Genomic DNA, 19,784 nt, shown 5'->3' with positions numbered 1-19,784 from the left:
GATTTCTTAAATGCTTCTACTTGCATGAAATTTCGATCTGTTATTCTAAACAAAATTTTAAAACATGTAGCTGGCCAAAGTTTGCAGTAAACAAAATTGTAGCTTTGTTAAAAATAACTAAAAATAATGCTCTATTTCTGCCAATAATAAAATGCCAACATATGCAAAACTACACAAAACCTGGCAAATCCCCTGCATGTCATTTTATCTACATCTTTATGATATGTTTCTTTTGCTTAAACTCTTCATGTCAGCGCTTTTTGCTAGCAGGTAAATTATTAGAACCAAAAAAGTGGCATACAGTATTCAATATATAAAAGAAGGGGGAAAAAGAGAATGTACAACCAATAATTTATGGGAAAGAAGTGATAATTGATTATCAACTGGTGATGTTAATTTATAATACTTCGTACCTGCATGGTGTCATGACATTTACAGAGCACAAAATGCTTCGTGAGCATAAAAACAGAAATTTTACAATCTCCCTGTGAGCTAGGTCAAAGATAGTAAGGTGGTATTTCCACCAGATGAATGCTACTGTTATTAAACGGCACAGAGTAACAGTGTGCAACAGCTGAGGAGAGGAAATGAAGAATACTGGTTCTACAGGGGCAGTCAAACCACAGGGGCAGTCATTACCTCTGTCTCCCATCACCCGCTGCTGCTGTCGTCATTGAACTTTGCTTAACTGATGCTTGCTAACCACATGATGGCTCCGTTCAGATCAGATGAACAGGTACAGGGCGCACGTGTGTGTGTGTGACACATTATATGCAGCACAGGAAAGTATGTAAGCAGAATGAAATCTCTCATAAACACTTGCTCCAAGTTTGAATCTGAAATGTTGGTGACTGTTGAGGGACTGAAGCTAGTGAAAGCTGTGTTTTCCATTGGCTTCAGAAGTACCCTGCATATTAGGACCATTTACATTTTGATTTCCTTTGTCATCTTCTTTGTCATTTTAAGTTCTGTGTCTCAGTTTCTCTGTCTGTAAAAGAGTATATCTGTATTAGAAGCTATGCCATGTTTGTGAATGCTTTGTTTGTTTAATCTAGTTTTTTAAAAAAATTTCTAGTAGCAGCAGTGAATAGTTCCACCAACTCTCTTGCTGTTTTTCTTTTGATTCATATTGTTGTCCCTCTACTGAGCAGTATAAGATGTTGGGGTCAGTTTCCTCAAAGGAAAAAAATATGGTGAGGTAGAGGAGATGTGAAGTAAAACTTGTTTACTTCACTTTATGTAAATTAGTCTTAGGCTATGTCTACACTAGACAGTTTTTTTTTAAAGTAGCCTTTTTTCGAAAAAAACTTCACCTGCATCTAGACTGCCATTGTGTTCTTTTGAAATTAAATCGAAAGAAAGCAGTAGTTTTTTCGACAGAGGTAATCCTCATTTTATGAAGAAGAATGCCTTTTTTGGAAAGAACTCTTTCCAAAAGTGTTGTTCTTGGGCTTTTTCGAAAGACAGCGTACAGATTGCCTGAGTGCTCTCCTTCGAAAAAGCGGTTGCTTTTTTGAAAGTCTTGTGGATGTCTAGACGATCTCTCTCGAAAGAGGCTTTTTTGAAAGAGCTCTCTTGAAAAAGTCTCTTTTGAAAGAGGCTTGTAGTCTAAACGTACCCCTAGAATGAAGATGGTCACAAACAGTATGCAGGAAATCTTTCTCCTCCAGGAATTCTGGCCAAAACACCAATGCCTCCTTCCCAGAGAGCAACTCTAACCCAGCAATTGACACTAGAGAGACTAAGGAAGAGAGCAAACTTGCCACAGCTTCCTCAAAATTGCAAAATTAGCAACAGAGCATTTCTTCATACTTGAACGCTGCATACACGCCAAGAAAAGGAACTGGTAAAACTATATGGCAGCATCATTTGATGACTTCTGCCATAATAATAAAATTAGAATATAAATACATTTCAAAACAAGTTGCCTTACAATAGTGGTGAGGGGACACTGTTGTGAAGTCATTAAGATAATGGATTTGGGCCTTCAAACCAAAATAACCATGAAGTGCAGTTACATGCAATCAGAGGCAGCTCCATCATGTTACTGAATGTAATCCTATAATGATCCTCAACTGCTGAGCAGCTAAAAGGAATAAATAGGTTTCTGAATTTTTCCCATATTACTTTTTTCCCCTAGAATGCTATAGTGAAAGTGAACATGAAGATCCAGAAATAACAGCAGAGACACCACCCCCTCCGTATACAGCACAGCCGCAACCTCCTCAGTTGGTATGTATTACAGTAATTAGCTTGTTTCCAGTTGCTAAACAACTGGCACAAATGTCATCGCAACCTCTTCAGTAGGAGCACCTCTGACTAATAATTTATAATATGGGCGGTCGGCATTTATCTAATCTGCTTGTGAAACATGGATACACTTATTTTCTGCACCTACCCACTCCTTGATGTATCAGCCTTCTCTACCAACAGTGCATAAGGGCGTGTCAGCCTTCACCATGACAGTGAACTGAGACTTGAGCACGTGAATGGAATTATTAATATGCATGAAGAGAAAACATAAAAGTTATAATTTTAGAAAGAAGTTGGAGGGGGAATGTATCTTTGATGGAAGTGGTGGTTTTCTCATTGTATATTGCGCTCCCTTCCTGGGTTAGTCCATAAAGACCTGCCCTCATTTAAATCCCTTCCAAAGAGTCATCTCTTCTATGATACTAAAGGAATCTAGCTGATAGTCACTTAACCTATCGATTTTTATCTACTTATCTGATGAATATATGTCTCATTAGTATGGAAGGAAAGGGGTTGGTCTTGAGAGACGGACCTAAAAGCCTTGGAACAGAAGTGTGTGAGTGCGAAGTGAATGGAGAGAAGATGATGTCACGTGACAATGGTAAAAAAATCAGCGTGTCACTTTCTTCTAACACTGAGCAGGCAAACAATTAGAGGAAAAAAAATTACTAAAGCTACGCTGGCTGTCTCTTTCTGTCTGTTACTCCACAGAGCTTCTGTCTAGAATATACCTCAGTTCCCTCCTGCCTGGCTTCTGTTACAGACTAAAGTAAACAATACTTATATGCTCTTAGGTGAGAGAAAGGAAACATAACAATAAAATCACTCAGATCAACACCCACCATTTGTACTGCTCCCCTTCTTTGCACATTGTATCACACTGCCCCAGCCCTTCACTTTTCTTTATCTTTTTAGACTCTTTATCGATATATGTCTACACTACAGTTAAAAACGTGCGATTGACCTGGGCTCTCAAGGCTCGGTTGAGGGAAGTGTTTAGTCGCACGGTAGATATTTGGACTCAGGCTGGAGTCCTGACTCTAGGACCATGTGAGGTGAAAGGGTGCTAGAGCTCAAACTGAAGTCTGAGCCCAAACATTGACCTCCCAATTAAACAGCCTGTTAGCCTGAGTCCTGCAAGCTTGAGTTAGCATGCACAGTCCAGCCACAGGTTTTTATTTGCAATACAGAGATACTGTAGGGTAGTGATCTCCAACCTTTTTAACCACAAGATCACTTTTTTCATTTTAAGTGCAATGTGAGATCTACCTCAAACACAAATACCTTTGCCCCACTCCCTTCCCCTGCTCCACTCTTCTCTGATGCCTCACTCTGCTTACTCCATCCCCCTTCCTCTCCCATTCTCACACACTTTCACCAGGCTGGGGTAGAGGGTGGGGGTTCAGGCTCTAGTCTTGGGCCAAGGAGTTTGGAGTGTGGGAAGGTCTCCGGGCTTAGCTCAGGGTGGGGGATTGGAGTCCAGGAGAGGTTTCAGGGTGCAAACTCCAGGCAGGGGTTTGGGTGCAGGAGTTGTTCAGGAAGCAGTCTCTGGCTGGGCACCAATTAACTGAGATGGCTTCCGAGTGCTGGATCAGTGGGGTTGAGGCAGGCTCACTCTTGCCCTGGCCTTGCACCACTCCTGAAAGCAGCTGGCATGTACAGCAGTGACTCCAAGGTGCCATGTGCTGCCCCTCATCTACAGGCACTGAGCGCACAGCTTCTACTGGCCAGGTTCCCTGCTATTGATCAATGGAAGCTGCAGGAGCAGTGTCTGCAAGCAAGGACAGCACATGAAGACCCCCTGCTCTGCCTTTCTTAAGGACTTCAGGGAAATACCAGCCACGTCCAGGAGCACAATTACCATAGGGCTAATGACTCCAGCCACAGTAGGTTACACATTTTACAACTCAAAGAATTAAATTTAAGCTTAAGAGAGAAATGAAAATTATGAAATGCACAGACCAGTCAAAAAATCAAAAATAACCCACTTTGCAAGCAGTAAAAGAAGTAACAACAACCCCCACATGTGTGTTGGATCAGGAGATGAGAGTGAAGGATAGTGTGTGTGTTTGTAAGAATGACAGACACACTCAGTGTGTGTGAGTGACAGATTTGCATTGCCAAGCTCCCTCTGTCCCCTTCTCTGTGTGTGGAGATAGGATACAAGAGTGGGGGAAGGAAGGACACCCTGATTTCAGTGTGCTCCCTCTTCTCCCTCCCACACACTGCACAGCAAGCAGGAGGCTCCCAGGGAGGCAGCTCCAAGGCAGAGGGCAGGAGTAGCATGACAGTGGACAGAAGGGAAACTGAAGTGTCAGTGCTTGATAGCTTCCTGGCCAAACCAGATCATCTGTCAGAGGTTCCAAGATCTACCTGTAGATCCCAAACTACTGATGGTGACCTCTGCCCTGGTGCATGGACTATGTCTATCTTTGTGTTTGGAAAACATCTAGCATGTTTTGACCACTAGTGCAATGACTCCAGACCAGTAATAAATAATAGTTGCTAATGTAAAATTGTAGTACAGTGACATGTGAACTGATCTTATTTCTAGTTCCTAGTAGACAGATACCACACCACAATAAACATAAGCATGCTTGGTACTAAGAGACTCCCTTATTGATTTGTCCTAAGGCAAAAGCCAAATTCTAAATGCCCCCTCACCGTGAGAGATTCTTCCTGAGCAAATTGAAGCATGCACATGGGTTGATCAGTGAAGCTTACACTGTTGTGAGTACTGTTCTGTGGATAAAAAGAGACTCTGTCTGCAGGGATATCTGTTTGGCACCCTGCACTAGAGCTAAATTTGCTTTTATAAAGTTAGGATTGTGTGTTACACGCTCCATTATTTTCCATTCTGGCTCAGTCAGATAAATTAATCTATACTTCCTCTCCTAAAACTGTTATCAAAGGCTGAACACTGTAAAACAACCCACCTGACGCTTTTAAAATGTGTATGGTTCCTGTCATGTAAAATTACAGATTCTTTATTCCCTGCACTAACTGAAGGTTAAATGTGGTCCATTGGCTATAAATAACAGAGACAAAGAGAACCTCAGAGATTCTACAAAAAGATTTATTCTGGGTCAAAGGCTCGTAGTGAATAAAATATCTTGAATTTTATCCTGCAGTGAATAATTTTCTCAAGCATGCCAGCATTAAGCCAATGGGTTGTTATAATACTTTGTAGCTGCCCTTCCCTCATGTTCATCACAAAGATTTTAATTGAATCTGTATTTCTCCATAGGTGGGTTTATCATGTACTATTTTTAATATTCTCTTTCTGGCATGCTAGTGTCTTTCTGCTCCATTATTACAAAGGCTATTATTGGGTGTCTCCTTCCCTTTATGTTCTTCTGTTGAATGTGAAATCAGCTACCTCGGGAGTCAGGCTGGCTTTAGGATTTTAGCAGGCAGGGTGGTGGGGAGTGGGGTGGATGTGGTGGGCTGGAGGGGATTGGAAAAGGCACAAGCAAGATGGATGTTGTGTGGATTTCCTTGATCTGTCCCATCATCAAGCTTCTCTTTTCTTTCTTCCCCGTTCTTGTTTTATCTCTCCACCCCCTCATCACCTACCTGATGGAAACCAGTCTATTATCCCCTAGGCAACCTAGTTGTTTTTTAGAGCTGGTCGATAGGCTGTGTTGGCATTGAACTGTGCTACCCACAGCTTTCTGGCTTTTAGCTAGCAGAGCACATTCAGACACCAGAAGATCTGATTTTAATGTCCAATCAAAGTTCTCCTTGGCCAGAATTCCATAAATCACTAGAGGCAGCTATAGGTGCCGACTCTTTGGATGTACAGGGGCTGGACCACCTATGGAAAAAATGGTAGGTGCTCAGCATTCACTGGTAGCCCCGCTCATCATCTCTCCCCTTTCCTCAATGCCTCCTATGTGCCGGTGATCAGCTGTTGAGCAGGGTGCAGAGGCACTAGCAAGTGGAATGAGGGTGGGGTGCTCTTGAGAGAAGGGATGTAACAGGGTGGGAAGTCGTGGGGCAGAGCGGGGGGGTGGGATGGGGCCAGGTTGGGATTGGAGCCTTGGGAGAAGGAGTTGAGTAGGAGGGGGACTTGATGTGGAGTGGGAGACAAGCCCCCCACAGCACCTTAGGAAGTTGGCGCCTCTGGCAACAGCTGTTGCAGCAGCAGAGACACTGGGAAAATGAACAGCATATCTCATAAGGAGGTACATAAGAACATAAGAATGGCCATACTGGGTCAGACCAAAGGTCCATCTAGCCCAGTAGCCGGTTTGCCAACAGTGACCAGCACCAGGTGCCCCAGAGAGGATGGACAGAAGACAATGATCAAGCGATTTGTCTCCTGCCATCCTTCTCCAGCCTCTGACAAACAGAGGCCAGGGACACCATTTCTATCCCCTAGCTAATAGCCTTTTATGGACCTAACCTCCATGAAATTATCTAGCTTCTCTTTAAACTCTATTATAATCCTAGCCTTCACAGCCTCCTCTGGCAAGGAGTTCCACAGGTTGGCTACATGCTGTGTGAAGAACTTTCTTTTATTAGTTTTAAACCTGTTACCCATGAATTTCATTTGGTGTCCTCTAGTTCTTCTATTATGGGAACTAATAAATAACTTTTCTTTATCTGTCCTCCCCACACCACTCATGATTTTATATACCTCTATCATATCCCCCCTCAGTCTCCTCTTTTCTAAACTGAAGAGTCCCAGTTGCTTTAACCTCTCTTCATATGGGACCCATTCCAAACCCCTAATCATTTTAGTTGCCTTTCTCTGAACCCTTTCGAAGGCCAAAATATATATTTTTAGGGTGAGGAGACCACATCTGTACACGGTATTCAAGATGTGGGTGTACCATAGTTTTATACAGGGGCAGTAAGATATTCTGTGTCTTATTTTCTATCCCTTTCTTAATAATTCCTAGCATCCTATTTGCCTTTTTGACCACCGCTGCACACTGTGTGGAAGTTTTCAGAGAACTATCCACGATAACTTCAAGATCTCTTTTCTGATTTGTCATAGCCAAATTAGCCCCCATCATACTGTACGTATAGTTGGGGTTATTTTTCCTGATGTGCATCACTTTACAGTTATCCACATTAAATTTCATTTGCCATTTTGTTGTCCAAACAATCAGTTTGGTGAGATCTTTTTGGAGTCCCTCACAGTCTGCTTCTGTCTTCACTATCCTATGCAGTTTGGTATCATCCGCAAACTTTACCACCTCACTGCTTACCCCTTTCTCGAGATCATTTATGAATAAGTTGAAAAGGATTGGTCCCAGGACTGACCCTTGGAGGACACCACTAGATACCCCTCTCCATTCTGAAAATTTACCATTTATTCCTACCCTTTGTTTCCTGTCTTTTAACCAGTTCTCAATCCAAGAAAGGACCTTCCCTCTTGTCTCATGGCAATGTAATTTACACAAGAGCCTTTGGTGAGGGATCTTGTGAAAGGGTTTCTGAAAATCTAAGCATACTATATCTACCGGATCCCCCTTGCCCGAATGTTTAACCCCTTCAAAGAACTGTAATAGATTAGTAAGACATGATTTCCCTTTACAGAAACCATGCTGACTTTTGTCCAACAACTTATGTTCTACTACATGCCTCACAATTTTATTCTTTACTATTGTTTCGACTAATTTGCCCGGTACTGAAGTTAGACTTACCGGTCTGTAATTGCCAGGATCGCCTCTAGAGCCCTTTTTAAATATTGGTGTCACGTTGGCTACCTTCCAGTCATTAGGTAGAGAAGCCAATTTAAAGGATAGGTTACAAACCACACATAATAGTTCAGCAATTTCCCATTTGAGTTCTTTTAGAATCCTTGGATGAATGCCATCTGGTCCCGGAGATTTGTTAACATTACCTTTTTCTATTTGTTCCAAAACCTCCTCTAATGACACTTCAGTCCGGGACAGTTCCTCAGATTCATCACCCACAAAGGGCGGTGCAGATTTGGGAATCTCCCTAACATCCTCAGCCGTGATGACTAAGCAAAGAAATCATTTAGTTTCTCTGCAATGCCTTTATCGTCCTTGATTGCTCCTTTTATATCTCAATCATCTAGGGGACCCACAGGTTTTTTAGCAGGCTTCCTGCTTCTAATGTACTTAAAATACATTTTGTTATTTCTTTTTGAGTTTTTGGCTTGCTGTTCCTCAAAATCTTTTTTTGCTTTTCTTATTACATTTTTACACTTGATTTGACAGTGTTTATGTTCCTTTCTATTTATCTCATTAGGACTGGACTTCCACTTCTTAAAAGATGCCTTTTTGTCCCTCACTGCTTCTTTTCAAGGTGGTTAAGCCACGGTGACTCTTTTTTAGGTCTCTTGCTATGTTTTTTAATTTGGGGGTATACATTTAAGTTGGGCCTCTATTATGGTGTCTTTAAAAAGTTTCAGGGATTTGGCTCTAGTCATTGTGCCATTTAATTTCCGTTTAACTAACCTCCTCATTTTTGTGTAATTCCCCTTTTTGAAATTAAATGCCAGAGTGCTGGACTGCTGAGGTGTTTTTCCCACCACAGGAATGTTAAATGTTATTATATTATGGTCACTATGCCCAAGCTTCATTTGCAACTGCGGATGACTACATTACCCCCGCTAGTTTGAACTAGCGGGGTAGTGTAGACATACCCTAAAAGAGTATCATAAGGAGGAGGAAGAAAATTTGTTCTGCTTGGCCTCTGTGGTTAGGATGAGAAGCAATGGGCTTAAATTGCAGATATTTAAAACCAGGTTAGATGGACACCTGTCAGGGATGAGCTAGAGCAACTCAACTTTGGAAGCCTCAGGGGCTGCATTGATACTTACAGAACAAGCTGAGGGGCTCAACTTAAGTGTGGTTGCATATGCAAGCAAATATATACAAATAGTTTCTCTCACACTGACAAGCATGAATACAAAGATCAAGGCAAGACTACACAACATACAGGCCCCATTTAAGTCAGTTCTGCTGATATTAATAAAATGCAATATTTACCCAATTTCTACCCATGTGACAGCACTTTTCATGAGCAATGACAGTCCAAGAATTTAACTACTAAAACATATCAACAGAAGATCATTACACTGACTCCTTTTTTGTTTTGGCTCCCACTCGCCAGCCACGTAATGATCCCCCACTTAAACCCAAACTGCACCGGGGGGCAAAAATAACTGGCTGTGGGCAGCATACCACGTTATTAATAAATATTTTTAAACCTTTACCTTTTCTCTCTGCTGCCATGTCTCCTCTCCTTGCTCCATCATCTCCCCTCGTGCCTGCTGCCCCCCCCCCCCACTCCTCACCCTCCTCTGGGGCTCGTCTACACTGGCCCCTTTTCCGGAAGGGGCATGTAAATTTCATGAGTCGTAGTAGGGAAATGCGCGGGGGATTTAAATATCCCCTGCGGCATTTAAATAAAAATGTCCGCCGCTTTTTTCCGGCTTTTAAAAAAGCCGGAAAAGAGCGTCTACACTGGCCCCAATCCTCCGGAAAAAGCGCTTTTGAAGTAGGAATAAGAGCCTCCGGAAAAGGGCGCTTTTTCCGGAGGATCGGGGCCAGTGTAGACGCTCTTTTCCGGCTTTTTTAGAAGCCGGAAAAAAGCGGCGGACATTTTTATTTAAATGCCGCGGGGGATATTTAAATCCCCCGCGCATTTCCCTACTACGACTCATGAAATTTACATGCCCCTTCCGGAAAAGGGGCCAGTGTAGACGTAGCCCTGCTGTCCTGACTTCTGCCCTTCTCTCTGCCCTCAACCCTCCTGTGACCTGCTCCCTTCCACCAGCCTTTCTCTCCCCTCTGTGCCCACTCCTCCAGTAGCCCTACTCTGATCATGTGAGCTACTCCTCTTCTAACACCTCTTTCTATATGCCTGCCCTGCTTCTCTTCTCTGGTGCTGGTCCCTCCCCTGGAGGTGTCTGCCCTTCTGCTTCATGCCCAGAATCCCCTGGCACCTGTACCTTCCCTTAGCCCTGCACCCTCCTTGTGCCTCCCCTTTTCCTCAGTGCTCCTGCCCCCTTTGCCCTCTTTTTCCCTGTTGCCCATCCCCTCACCACTCTCTGCCCCCATTCCCCTCACGCCCCTGTGCCCTCACATATGCCTTGCTCCATCCCTACCTCTCATGCTCACCCCTTCTTTCAAGCCTTCTCCTCCAACCCCCAATGCCCTTCCCCTCTCCTCTTCTCTCCCCAAATCACCTGTACTTGGTCCCCTGGCATTTGTCTCTCCTCCAGCCTGTCTCTTGGTACCTTCTTTCTTCCCCCTCCCCCTCCGCACAAGCCTCTTCTTCCCGCACCCCATCCAAGCCCCTGCCTCTGCCCCTCCCACCGCTCCTGCTCCCACTCCTGCTCCCCTGCTTTCTGCGGGGCCGGACTGCAAACCGTGTGTGCTGTGGTGGCGGCAGCATGGCACTTTTCAGTTTTAAAATCCTGGGCGTGAAGTTACGTCTTGCCCAGGTGTCTCCCCGCCCACCTGCAAACAGCATGTATGGCAGCAGCAGCTGGCAGCGTGCACAGCACAGGTAAGGGGGAGCCGAGCCGAGGGAGCTGACTTCCGGGTGCAGGCTGCGGGCCCCCCTTAGGTACGGGGCCTGATTCGTCTGAATTGGCCAAATCGGCTTAAGGCCTGTCCTAGATACAGGTTGTCTTGACCTCTTCCCAAACACTAATGTTCACGCATCTGTCTTCCCATTTGATCTTCAAGATCTGGCAGAGGCAATGTTGGTAATAACTCTCAAGGACTTTCAAGTGAGGTCTATAGGTTGTCCAAGTTTCAGACCCATACAATAGTGTTGGGAGAAAATATTGGCTTGATAGACAAGAAGTTTGGTGTCTGTTCGAATATCGTGATCTTCAAAAACCCTGTATCATACATGAGCAAAGGCCGCACTGGTACAGCTCAGACAATGTTGGATTTCTATATCAGTATCTGCTTTGGATGAAAGATAACTTCCAAGGTAGAGAAAATGATTGACATTCTCCAGTGCGCCTCTGTTGGTTTTAATAGATGGGGCATATGGTACCTCATTTGGAGAGGGCTGATCGAGCACTTGGGTCATCTTGATGCTGAGGGTGAGACCAAGACATGCATGAGTATGTTCAAGATATCCTGAAGATCTTTCTCAGAATGGGCAAAAACTGCATTGTCATCAGCATACTGAAGTTCCACCACAGACGTAGTGGAAATCTTACTTGTAGCTCTCCATCTGCTGAGCCTAAACAGCTTTCCATTCATTATGTAGATGATTTCAACACCATTGAGGAGCTTCCCTGCAATTAGGTAAAAAATGACAGCAATAAAGGCCATGAACATGGTTGGGGCGATGATACGGCCCTGTTTGACTCCTGTTTGTACTGGGAAAGGTTCACTCAGGGAGCCAGTGCTGCTCAGAACAGTCATGTTGTCATGAAACAACTTTAGGGAATTGATGTATTTATCAGGACACCTAAACTTCGCAAGTACAGTCTAAAGGGCATGGCAATTCGCTATAGTTATTGTATCCCTAGTGTAAATAATTTTAAACTCTGCAAGCATCTGAATGAGGCTCAAGTGCTCTGGAAAAACATTTTAATATAGTTACAAGAATGCAGTTAGTTCAGGATTAGAGCTGGAGGACTGACCTTTTTTGTTGAACTATGCAGATGTGGGTTGGCTAAAACATTTAATACTTTTTTCTTAAAGTCATTGAATTGTTTCCATCAAAACAAAGCAAAATTGGAAATGTCAAAATAAACCCTTTTGCCATTGTCAAAATGGAACATTTCAGTGCTGGGACTTAGATACAGAAAGGGATTTACCCCCCATTCACAGAATTGGAGCAAGTGGTGATGCTTGTGCTGTAGTTCTGCCCTCTGTGAGAGATGAAAGAAGCAGAGAAATCCCTACTCTGCAGCAGGCACTTGGAGCCTGGGCAACCATCTTCCCAGGTGAGCGCCTGAACCACTGCATTACAGAGTTATTCCCATTCTCTTTCTCTGGCCCAATGAATATTTTATACAAACTGTAATATCTTTGGCAATAGAGATTGATAGAGACCCATTCCAAAGTAGCCTAGTGGTTAAGTCATCCTCTATCATGTTGCCCTTTTATCTCTCTTGGTAAAGTCCCTTTGAATTTCCTTTGTCTTCTCTGGGTGTGACCCTTTACTCTTACTCTTTGTTTTCTGTCTTAGGCAGTTTTTGGGTCATGACAATATTTTGCCTTTCACCCATGACTTCTTACTTTCTTAAGTAGCTTCTTGTGAAGGATCTTGCCTGTTGTCCCTCATGCAATGGGGATTTGACCTGATTATAGCCATTGGTAGCCAGCTATCAGTTTAGCTGCACTAGTGCATCTGCCTTTTGTAGACAAGGTATAAAACCCATGTAGAACAGATACCTGTGGTCATCAGACCACAGATCATTAAAGCTGGGAGAACTAAAATCTATTGAAGTTTTGAGATACCAAGGAAACCAAACCCAAAACATAAGCATTTCATTGGTGATGTCCCCTGCTTAAAACAGGGGTTTCACTAGTGCAAATGGTGGATGTGCATGTCTATCCTGGAGTTTGCACCATTTCTGCCCTCCTAATGATTGTCAACCAACGGCTTTAACCAGAGCTGGTCCCTAGTAAAGACAAGGCCTTAGCTGATATTTTAAAGCCACATGCCTGCATGAAAGTGTAACCCACACACCTAGTGTGGCACCTAGACCATAGCAACAGTTAAGCTCAAGAGACCTCTACAGCATAGGCTGGGAGCCAGCTGGCTTTTAGCTCAGAGGGTAGAGACTCCTATACTCTGCTTCAGAGGTCCCAGGTTCAAATCCACCGAGGGTGGTTACAAGTGGGGGTTTGTCTGGGATCTCAACTGGGTCTCTGAAGCTCGGGATGCGCTTTCTTAACTAAGGGAAGTATATAACCCACACACCTACGGTATGTCTAGTCTGCACCCCTCTGCCGGCAGAGGGATGCAGATTAGGCTGGGCAAAATTGCTGATGAAGTGGGGATTTAAATATCCAGTGCTTCATTAGCATAAAAACAGCCACCGCTTTTTTCCGGCATGGAGCTTTGTTGGAGAAAAGCGGCAGTCTAGAGGCTGATCTATCACTAAAGAAAGTCTTTTCTGATAGATCCCTTATGCCTTGTAAAAAAAAAATGCCCAGAGGGTAGAGGCTCTTATACTAAGCTTCAGAGGTCCCAAGTTCAAATCCGGCTGGTGGTGATTACAAAAGCGTGTATGGGGAGAATTTGTTGATTTGTGACTGTGCACTTTGCATACTTTGAAAATGTGGGAAACTTTGTGCAAATATATATATATATATATATATATATATATATATATAAATATAATGCTATCTTCTATTTTATGGGCCATTATAATACATAAAGAAAGAGGGTTAGATAACATTTCCCTCCTTCAATTTGTTCTGGAAAACAGGTTCAGCAGCAGCCCTTCTTGATCTCACCTCTATCAAGTGAAGCATCTCTCTCTTCCCTGGAAAGCACCATGAAGTCAGAAGGTTCCACTTCCTCCTTGCTAACCAAAATGTCTTATCCAGAGAGACAATCTTGGCTTGACATAGTTAACATCTCTTCTGCTCCAGAAGAGGTTGATCCACCTTTATCCTTTTGTGTTCAGATTCATGCTGGTGATCATTCAATGGCAGACTGTAGTGAAATGGCAGAAAGCCGTCTTCTCAAATCTAATAAAGAATCTCAGAACTCTTTAAGTAAAGACACAACTTCATCGGACAGCAGCAGAGATTGTCTAACTGTGCCAGAAGATTTGATAGGAACGAAGACACTATCCAAAGGTGAGTGCATCAGAGAGGCAACTCTCTGCAGGACTGCACACGTGAATTCTGCATTTTCCTCTCTTCTTTTTAATTTTTCTCTAAATAGTTTGCCAGTGGAATTTGACTGATGAGTGAATGTCTGTACAATGCACTGAGTACATGATCTGCGGTCACGACCAGATTGTGGACAGGTACATCTAGTTATTAGAGTCAGAGTCCACATCCACAGTCATGAGACAGAAATCAAGAATTAGGTGGGTCAGGATACTAAGAGATCTGAATCAGAAGGTAAACCTGCAATTGAAACCAGAGTTGGTAACCAGAGTCAAGCCAGGTCAGAATACCAGGGGATTAAAGGTAGGAGACAAACCTGAAATCAGAACCACAAGTCAGATGCCAGGAAATCAAGCTGGGGGAGTGGAAGCGGGAAGCACACAGTGCACAGCAGGGTGTCCTAGTTGTTCAGACAACTTCCAGTTCCTGATGCTGGCTTAAGTCGGGCCAATTGGCTGTCCTGGGATTCTGCCAATAGGACTTCAGGAGCAAAACCTCAAATTTGGACTGGGCTTCATGGGTTCTGGGTAAAGAGTTATCAGCAGGCTGTCAAAGGGCGTGTTGGCATCTCCTGTGAATCCTGTGGGCTGAAGTTCAAGGCCTGTGAGTCATGACATCACTCCCTCTCCTAGGGGTGCACTCTGGGTGACATAGGTCCAGAGTTCTGAGTGGGGCTTCTATGGCAGACCCAGATCAGGGCAGGATTGTAAATATTCTCATCTGGCTCTCAGGTGCATCCCCTCTGCACTGTAACTTTCCCAGTTGATCAGGTACCAAAATTTACGCAAGCTGACTTTGGAACTGAGGACTTCATGGACAATGTATTCCTCCTAATCTTGTACTAACACCAGTATGGGTCGTGATTGGGCTTTATGGGGAAATGCATTCTGAGTGCAGAGTTATATCAATGAGTGTGGAAAACAAGGTGGACTCTAAGGGTGTGTCTAGACTACAGGTTTTTTTTTTTTAAATAGAAAGAACACTGAAGTTTTTTTGATTGCAGTAAACCTCATTCTTCAAGGAATAACGCCTTTTTTTAAAAGTACTCTTTCAAAAAAAGGTGCTATTCAATGCAAACTGTGCTTTTTCGAAAGGGAGTGTCTAGATTCTTTTTCAAAGAAGTGGTTCGCTTTTTTGAAAATTCTGCTTGTAGTCTAGATGCTCTCGTTCGAAAGAGGCTTGTTGTCTAGACATAGCCTAAGAGATTGAGAGAGTCAGAGCTCAAAGATGACCAGAGTGATTTGTCACCAAATCTGGCATGGTCCAAGGAACCAGTGATCTAGTTTCTGAGATGGCCTGTCTGCCTGGCTATAGAAACTTTGAGATTTTTCTTACATAGTAGGCATAGTCTTGTTGCTGATGCTGGTCCATGTGCCTTTTGTAGTCTTCATTTGCCTTCTCAGGGTAACCCTTCACCTCTTATTGGATGCTATGGACGTGTTTTACTAGGTCCAAGGCTAATGAAGGCAGTTTGAGGATGCTGATAGTGGTGGGTGAAATCAGGAGTGGTACCCATTATCATCAAATAAGGTGTTGTGGCCTGTGTATACAAGAACTCGACATATGGAGATAGTGTAGACCAGTCATCCTGTTAGTGATTGGAGTAGCATCATAGATATTGTTCTACAATCTGACTGATTCTTTCTATTTGGATGTTTAACTAAGGATGAAGTGGGTCATTTTTGAAAAGCAACCCACCATCAGAATTGTCATGAAACCACTGGATTCTGCTAGATCCACCACAAAGTCCAATGAAATGGCCTCCCAGGTCAGAGATGGGGCATCTAGAATTTGGGGGAGTCTGTACAGCTTCTGCCATGGGCTGATGTTGTGGGCAAGCAGCAACAAAGGTCTCTATTGTGAGGTGCATGTGGGGCCACCAGAAGTACTTGGATATTAATTATCAGGTTTTATGTCACCCCAAGTGTCCTTCCAGTATAGAGTCAAGGCAGCTGAAGCACTTTCACTCCTTCGGATCCCGGGGGAACATAAATGTGATCCCTTACAAACTTACGTAATGTGGGTCTCGGTCAATAATGGCCATCTCGTTGGACGGAATTGCAGAGTCCAAACAGAATGGATGAGCATTATCAGATCCTGGCAGTGGGTCTCACTGAGGAAATTATCATACTTGAGAATGTGGGCTGGTTCTGGAGTACGGCCTTGTGTGTCAGAATCATACCTTTTGGGACAAGGCATCAGCCTTGCTATTTTTAGTGCCAGTGAGGTAGGTCAAGATAAAGTAGAACCAGAAGAATGGGGACCACTGGAAGTGTTGTTTTATGCTTGGGCCCTATGCTGTATTTGATTATTTTTTTTACATCAGTAATACATGGACTTAGATGATGGGCCCCTTCCAAATAGTGACACCACTCTTCAAAGCCAGTGTTCCTTGACAAGAGTTCTTTGTCCAAGATCTCGTAGTTTTTCTCAGGAGGGATAAACTTCCTTAAATATAGGCAATGGGGTGCAGTATTTGCTTGTGTCCATGCCTCTGTCAGAGGACTGCCCCAATTACTCAGAGTTTGCTGTTCAAATGTTTGTCATTTTACTTTTTTGCTTGTACACACTACAGTGATATTCTCAATAACCTAATAATATTTAGTCTTGCCATGAGTTCATGGGACTGGACTAGAAGACCTCTTGAGGTTCCTTCCAGTCTTATGATTCTATGCCTCTATAATCTCTATACCATGAATACTAGGGTAATACTACACATGGCAATTCTGTTGTTTTGACAATTACTTGTATCCTTATGACTTAGCATTTGCAGTGTTGTTGTGGGCTGTGTGGATCCCAAGATATTAGAGAGACAAGGTGAGTGAGGTAGTATCTGTTACTGGACCATCTTGTCTCTTTCACCCCCAGAAGTTGCTCCAGTAAAAGAAATTACCTCATCCACCTTGTCTCTGCGATAATTAATAGGCACAAGGATATGTAATAAATTAGGAATACAATTTGTCAGAATAAAATCTGACAAAGGTAAAACACTACCAACCACTAAAACAAAGAAGAGGAAAATCTCGAAACTTTTTGGTATAACTGTCTTGTAAAGTTATAGAGATTCCATTGGTACCCTGATTTAAAATGATGGAACATATTTTGGAGAAAAGTAATGTTTCCTCCTCCCCCATTGCCTAGCTGGCAGCTGTCAAAAACTGCAGAGTACTTGTAAATTGATCCCTTGCTATTGATGGCCTGTGATGGAATTCCAGAAATAGATAACTTCAATAAGGTAGTCACTATGGCAACTGAATAACTTCAGTGTTTGCTTGTGTGCATCATAACCTGCTATCGAGTAATCCATTTACATACTGTACACGTCTTTCGCTCCTTTATTTGGTTGGTGGGGGTGGAGTAGAGAGTGAAAGCTTTTTATTGAAGTAGGTTTTCAGGGGGGGAAAGTGTTTTCAGGATAGATAAATTTCATGGCTTTTCAGCTATAAGAGATGAGAAAACTGAGGATTTGAGATGAGCATATTGGAAAGAATAAAATACTGGTTCTGAGGCTCATTGAACAAGACGATCCCACTTTAGGTGTCCGAATCCCCTCAGAAGCATATTCTAAGTGGAGCAAAGCCCAGGCAAGCCAGGCGTAAAAGACCTCTACTTGCAATTTGCAACCGAACAAAATGATAGTTTTAATCCGTGAAATAAGTATACCATAGCTTGAAGATTTGTTAATGAAATCTGTATTGGTTCTTCCCTGAACTTGTATTATAGTTCTTCACTTGCATGCCCCTCTCCTTTAGAGATGGGGGGTAAGGTCATAAGTTATATATTGCTGCTCTTTGAAAGCCCAATACTCTTATAGCCTAATGACCTGAATCAGTGTAACCATTACAATTATAGAGTTGTTGAAGCATTCTGCTTCATTCACATGCCTTCCTCCTCACTCTTAGGGTGCATCTACACTGCACCGTTATTTTGGAATAACTAGTGTTATTCCGAAATAACAATGTAAGCATCTACACAGCAATCCTGTTACTTTGAAATAATATTGAAATAACAGATGGCTTATTCCGACTTCTGTAAACCTCATTCCACGAGGAATAATGTCTATTCCGAAACAGCTATTTTGAAATAGCTGCAGTGTGGATGCTCTACGGCTGCTATTTCAAAATAGCTCCTCACCAGGGCCATTCTAAGTAATTTCTCCCCAGTGCTTCCTGGTGCTCTAACTCGAGATAGTGCATCCACATTAGGGGAGCCTGCCTTGGACTAATTTTGAGGCTTCCCTGTAGTGTGGATGCTCTATTTCAAAATAAGCTCTTTTGGAATATATCTTCCGGAATACTGTATTCCAAAGTAAGTCTGCAGTGTAGATGTATCCTAACACACACTAGTATATTAAAAGAAGGGAGTTACTTATCAAGGACTTTGTAGGATGGGATATGAATTAAAGAAGGGTGTCTGGTGGGTAAAAGTTTCATAACCCCAAATGAGAATTTCCACAGTCTGACCCTTTCATTAAAAAGCCCAACTCAGGTTAATTGTATATATGTACAGCTTTGTCTTCAGCTGAGTTTAGCTGCAGGTTTTGCCATTATCTATCAGGTTTGTGTGTGCCCCTGGGTGACTCTATATATGTGAAGAAAAACTTAGTGATTAAAAAAACAGATTCAAACAGTTACTTTAATTCTGGATGATGATCAAAACTAAACAAGGATTTTAGCTTTACTGATATACTGGCAAGATTAAAAAACACAGTGACACTAGTTTAAAAAAATGTTCTGCTTAAAAAAAAAACCCGACTGTATAATATTGAGTTGATAAGAATATATGCTGAGTGATAATAAATATCATGATTAGGAAGTAGCATTTCATGGACTCAGGAAAACAGAAATGAAACAAACCCAATACTCTTTTTTCGAAATGGCTGTGTCCTTGAGAGAAGCAAAGGATTCAGATAAATGTTCAGACTCAAATTATATAAACTGAAATGCTGAATGGTTTGAGTGCTTTTAAATATTATTGTTAGTATTGAATCCACTGCTCTATATTCTGAGGAACGCTCATGTATCGTAGAGATAAGTGTGGCACAAAAAAAAAAGATAAGGGAGAAGGTGGAGAGAAACATTTTCTGTAGAGAGCTGTAGCAGGTTTCTCACTCTGAAATAGGAAGTTGATTCCATCATCTTCTGCTTTTTATAGAAATTAATATTGCAGTATTATTGCCTGCTGCACATAAAACAAAGGAATCAAAACTCCATCTGGCATAAAGAAAAAGAGAAGTAAACAGCAGTCAGTTAAAAATATAAATATGTATCTGACTACGTGCTCTGTATCCAGGGGTTTGCTTTCCTCCTCCCTGGCAGTAAGATATACTCAATAACCGATCCCTATAATTTTTATTTCTTTTGGCAACTGTTGGAACAAAGTGCCTGATTATGACCACAACCACAAATAATAACAATAAAGAAAGAAAGGAAGCAGAAGATATTGGAACATTTATTTATATTTATATAGGTTTCTTCTACAACAGCAATAACATCCTTCTTCCAGAGCACTTCCTGAGGATTTATGACTTGCTGAGGATATTGGCCTTACTGCAAGAAATTCTTCCAGTGAATGATTCTCATGCTGGTTCCTGTGTTGTTGTTTTTTAGCCAATAACATTTGATCATCTGTCACATGCTCATAATTAGAGATGTTGTAAAACTGGAGTCTGTTCTTCAAACTCTTTCGACTTTGGCAGGAGTGGCTCTTTGGGAAGGAATT

General features: G+C 42.5%; 1 protein-coding gene across 8 annotated transcripts in view; it reads left to right on the top strand.

The window, feature by feature from the left end:
* The window catches only part of IPCEF1 (interaction protein for cytohesin exchange factors 1), a 90,883-nt gene that overhangs the window by 55,726 nt on the left and 15,373 nt on the right, over window positions 1–19,784 (top strand). For 7 of the 8 annotated variants that reach the window (XM_075924475.1, XM_075924477.1, XM_075924480.1 and 4 more), the window contains 2 exons: window positions 2,141–2,232; window positions 13,652–14,027. In XM_075924475.1, the coding sequence (XP_075780590.1) occupies window positions 2,141–2,232; window positions 13,652–14,027 (468 nt within the window). The remainder of the gene's footprint in view (window positions 1–2,140; window positions 2,233–13,651; window positions 14,028–19,784) is intronic. The other variant, XM_025180647.2, reaches the window with a different exon arrangement.

Source organism: Pelodiscus sinensis, chromosome 3 (assembly GCF_049634645.1).
Source record: "Pelodiscus sinensis isolate JC-2024 chromosome 3, ASM4963464v1, whole genome shotgun sequence".
Classification (NCBI taxonomy): domain Eukaryota; kingdom Metazoa; phylum Chordata; order Testudines; family Trionychidae; genus Pelodiscus; species Pelodiscus sinensis.
Note: the sequence above shows the minus strand (reverse complement) of the source record. Positions and strands in the feature narration are given on the sequence as shown.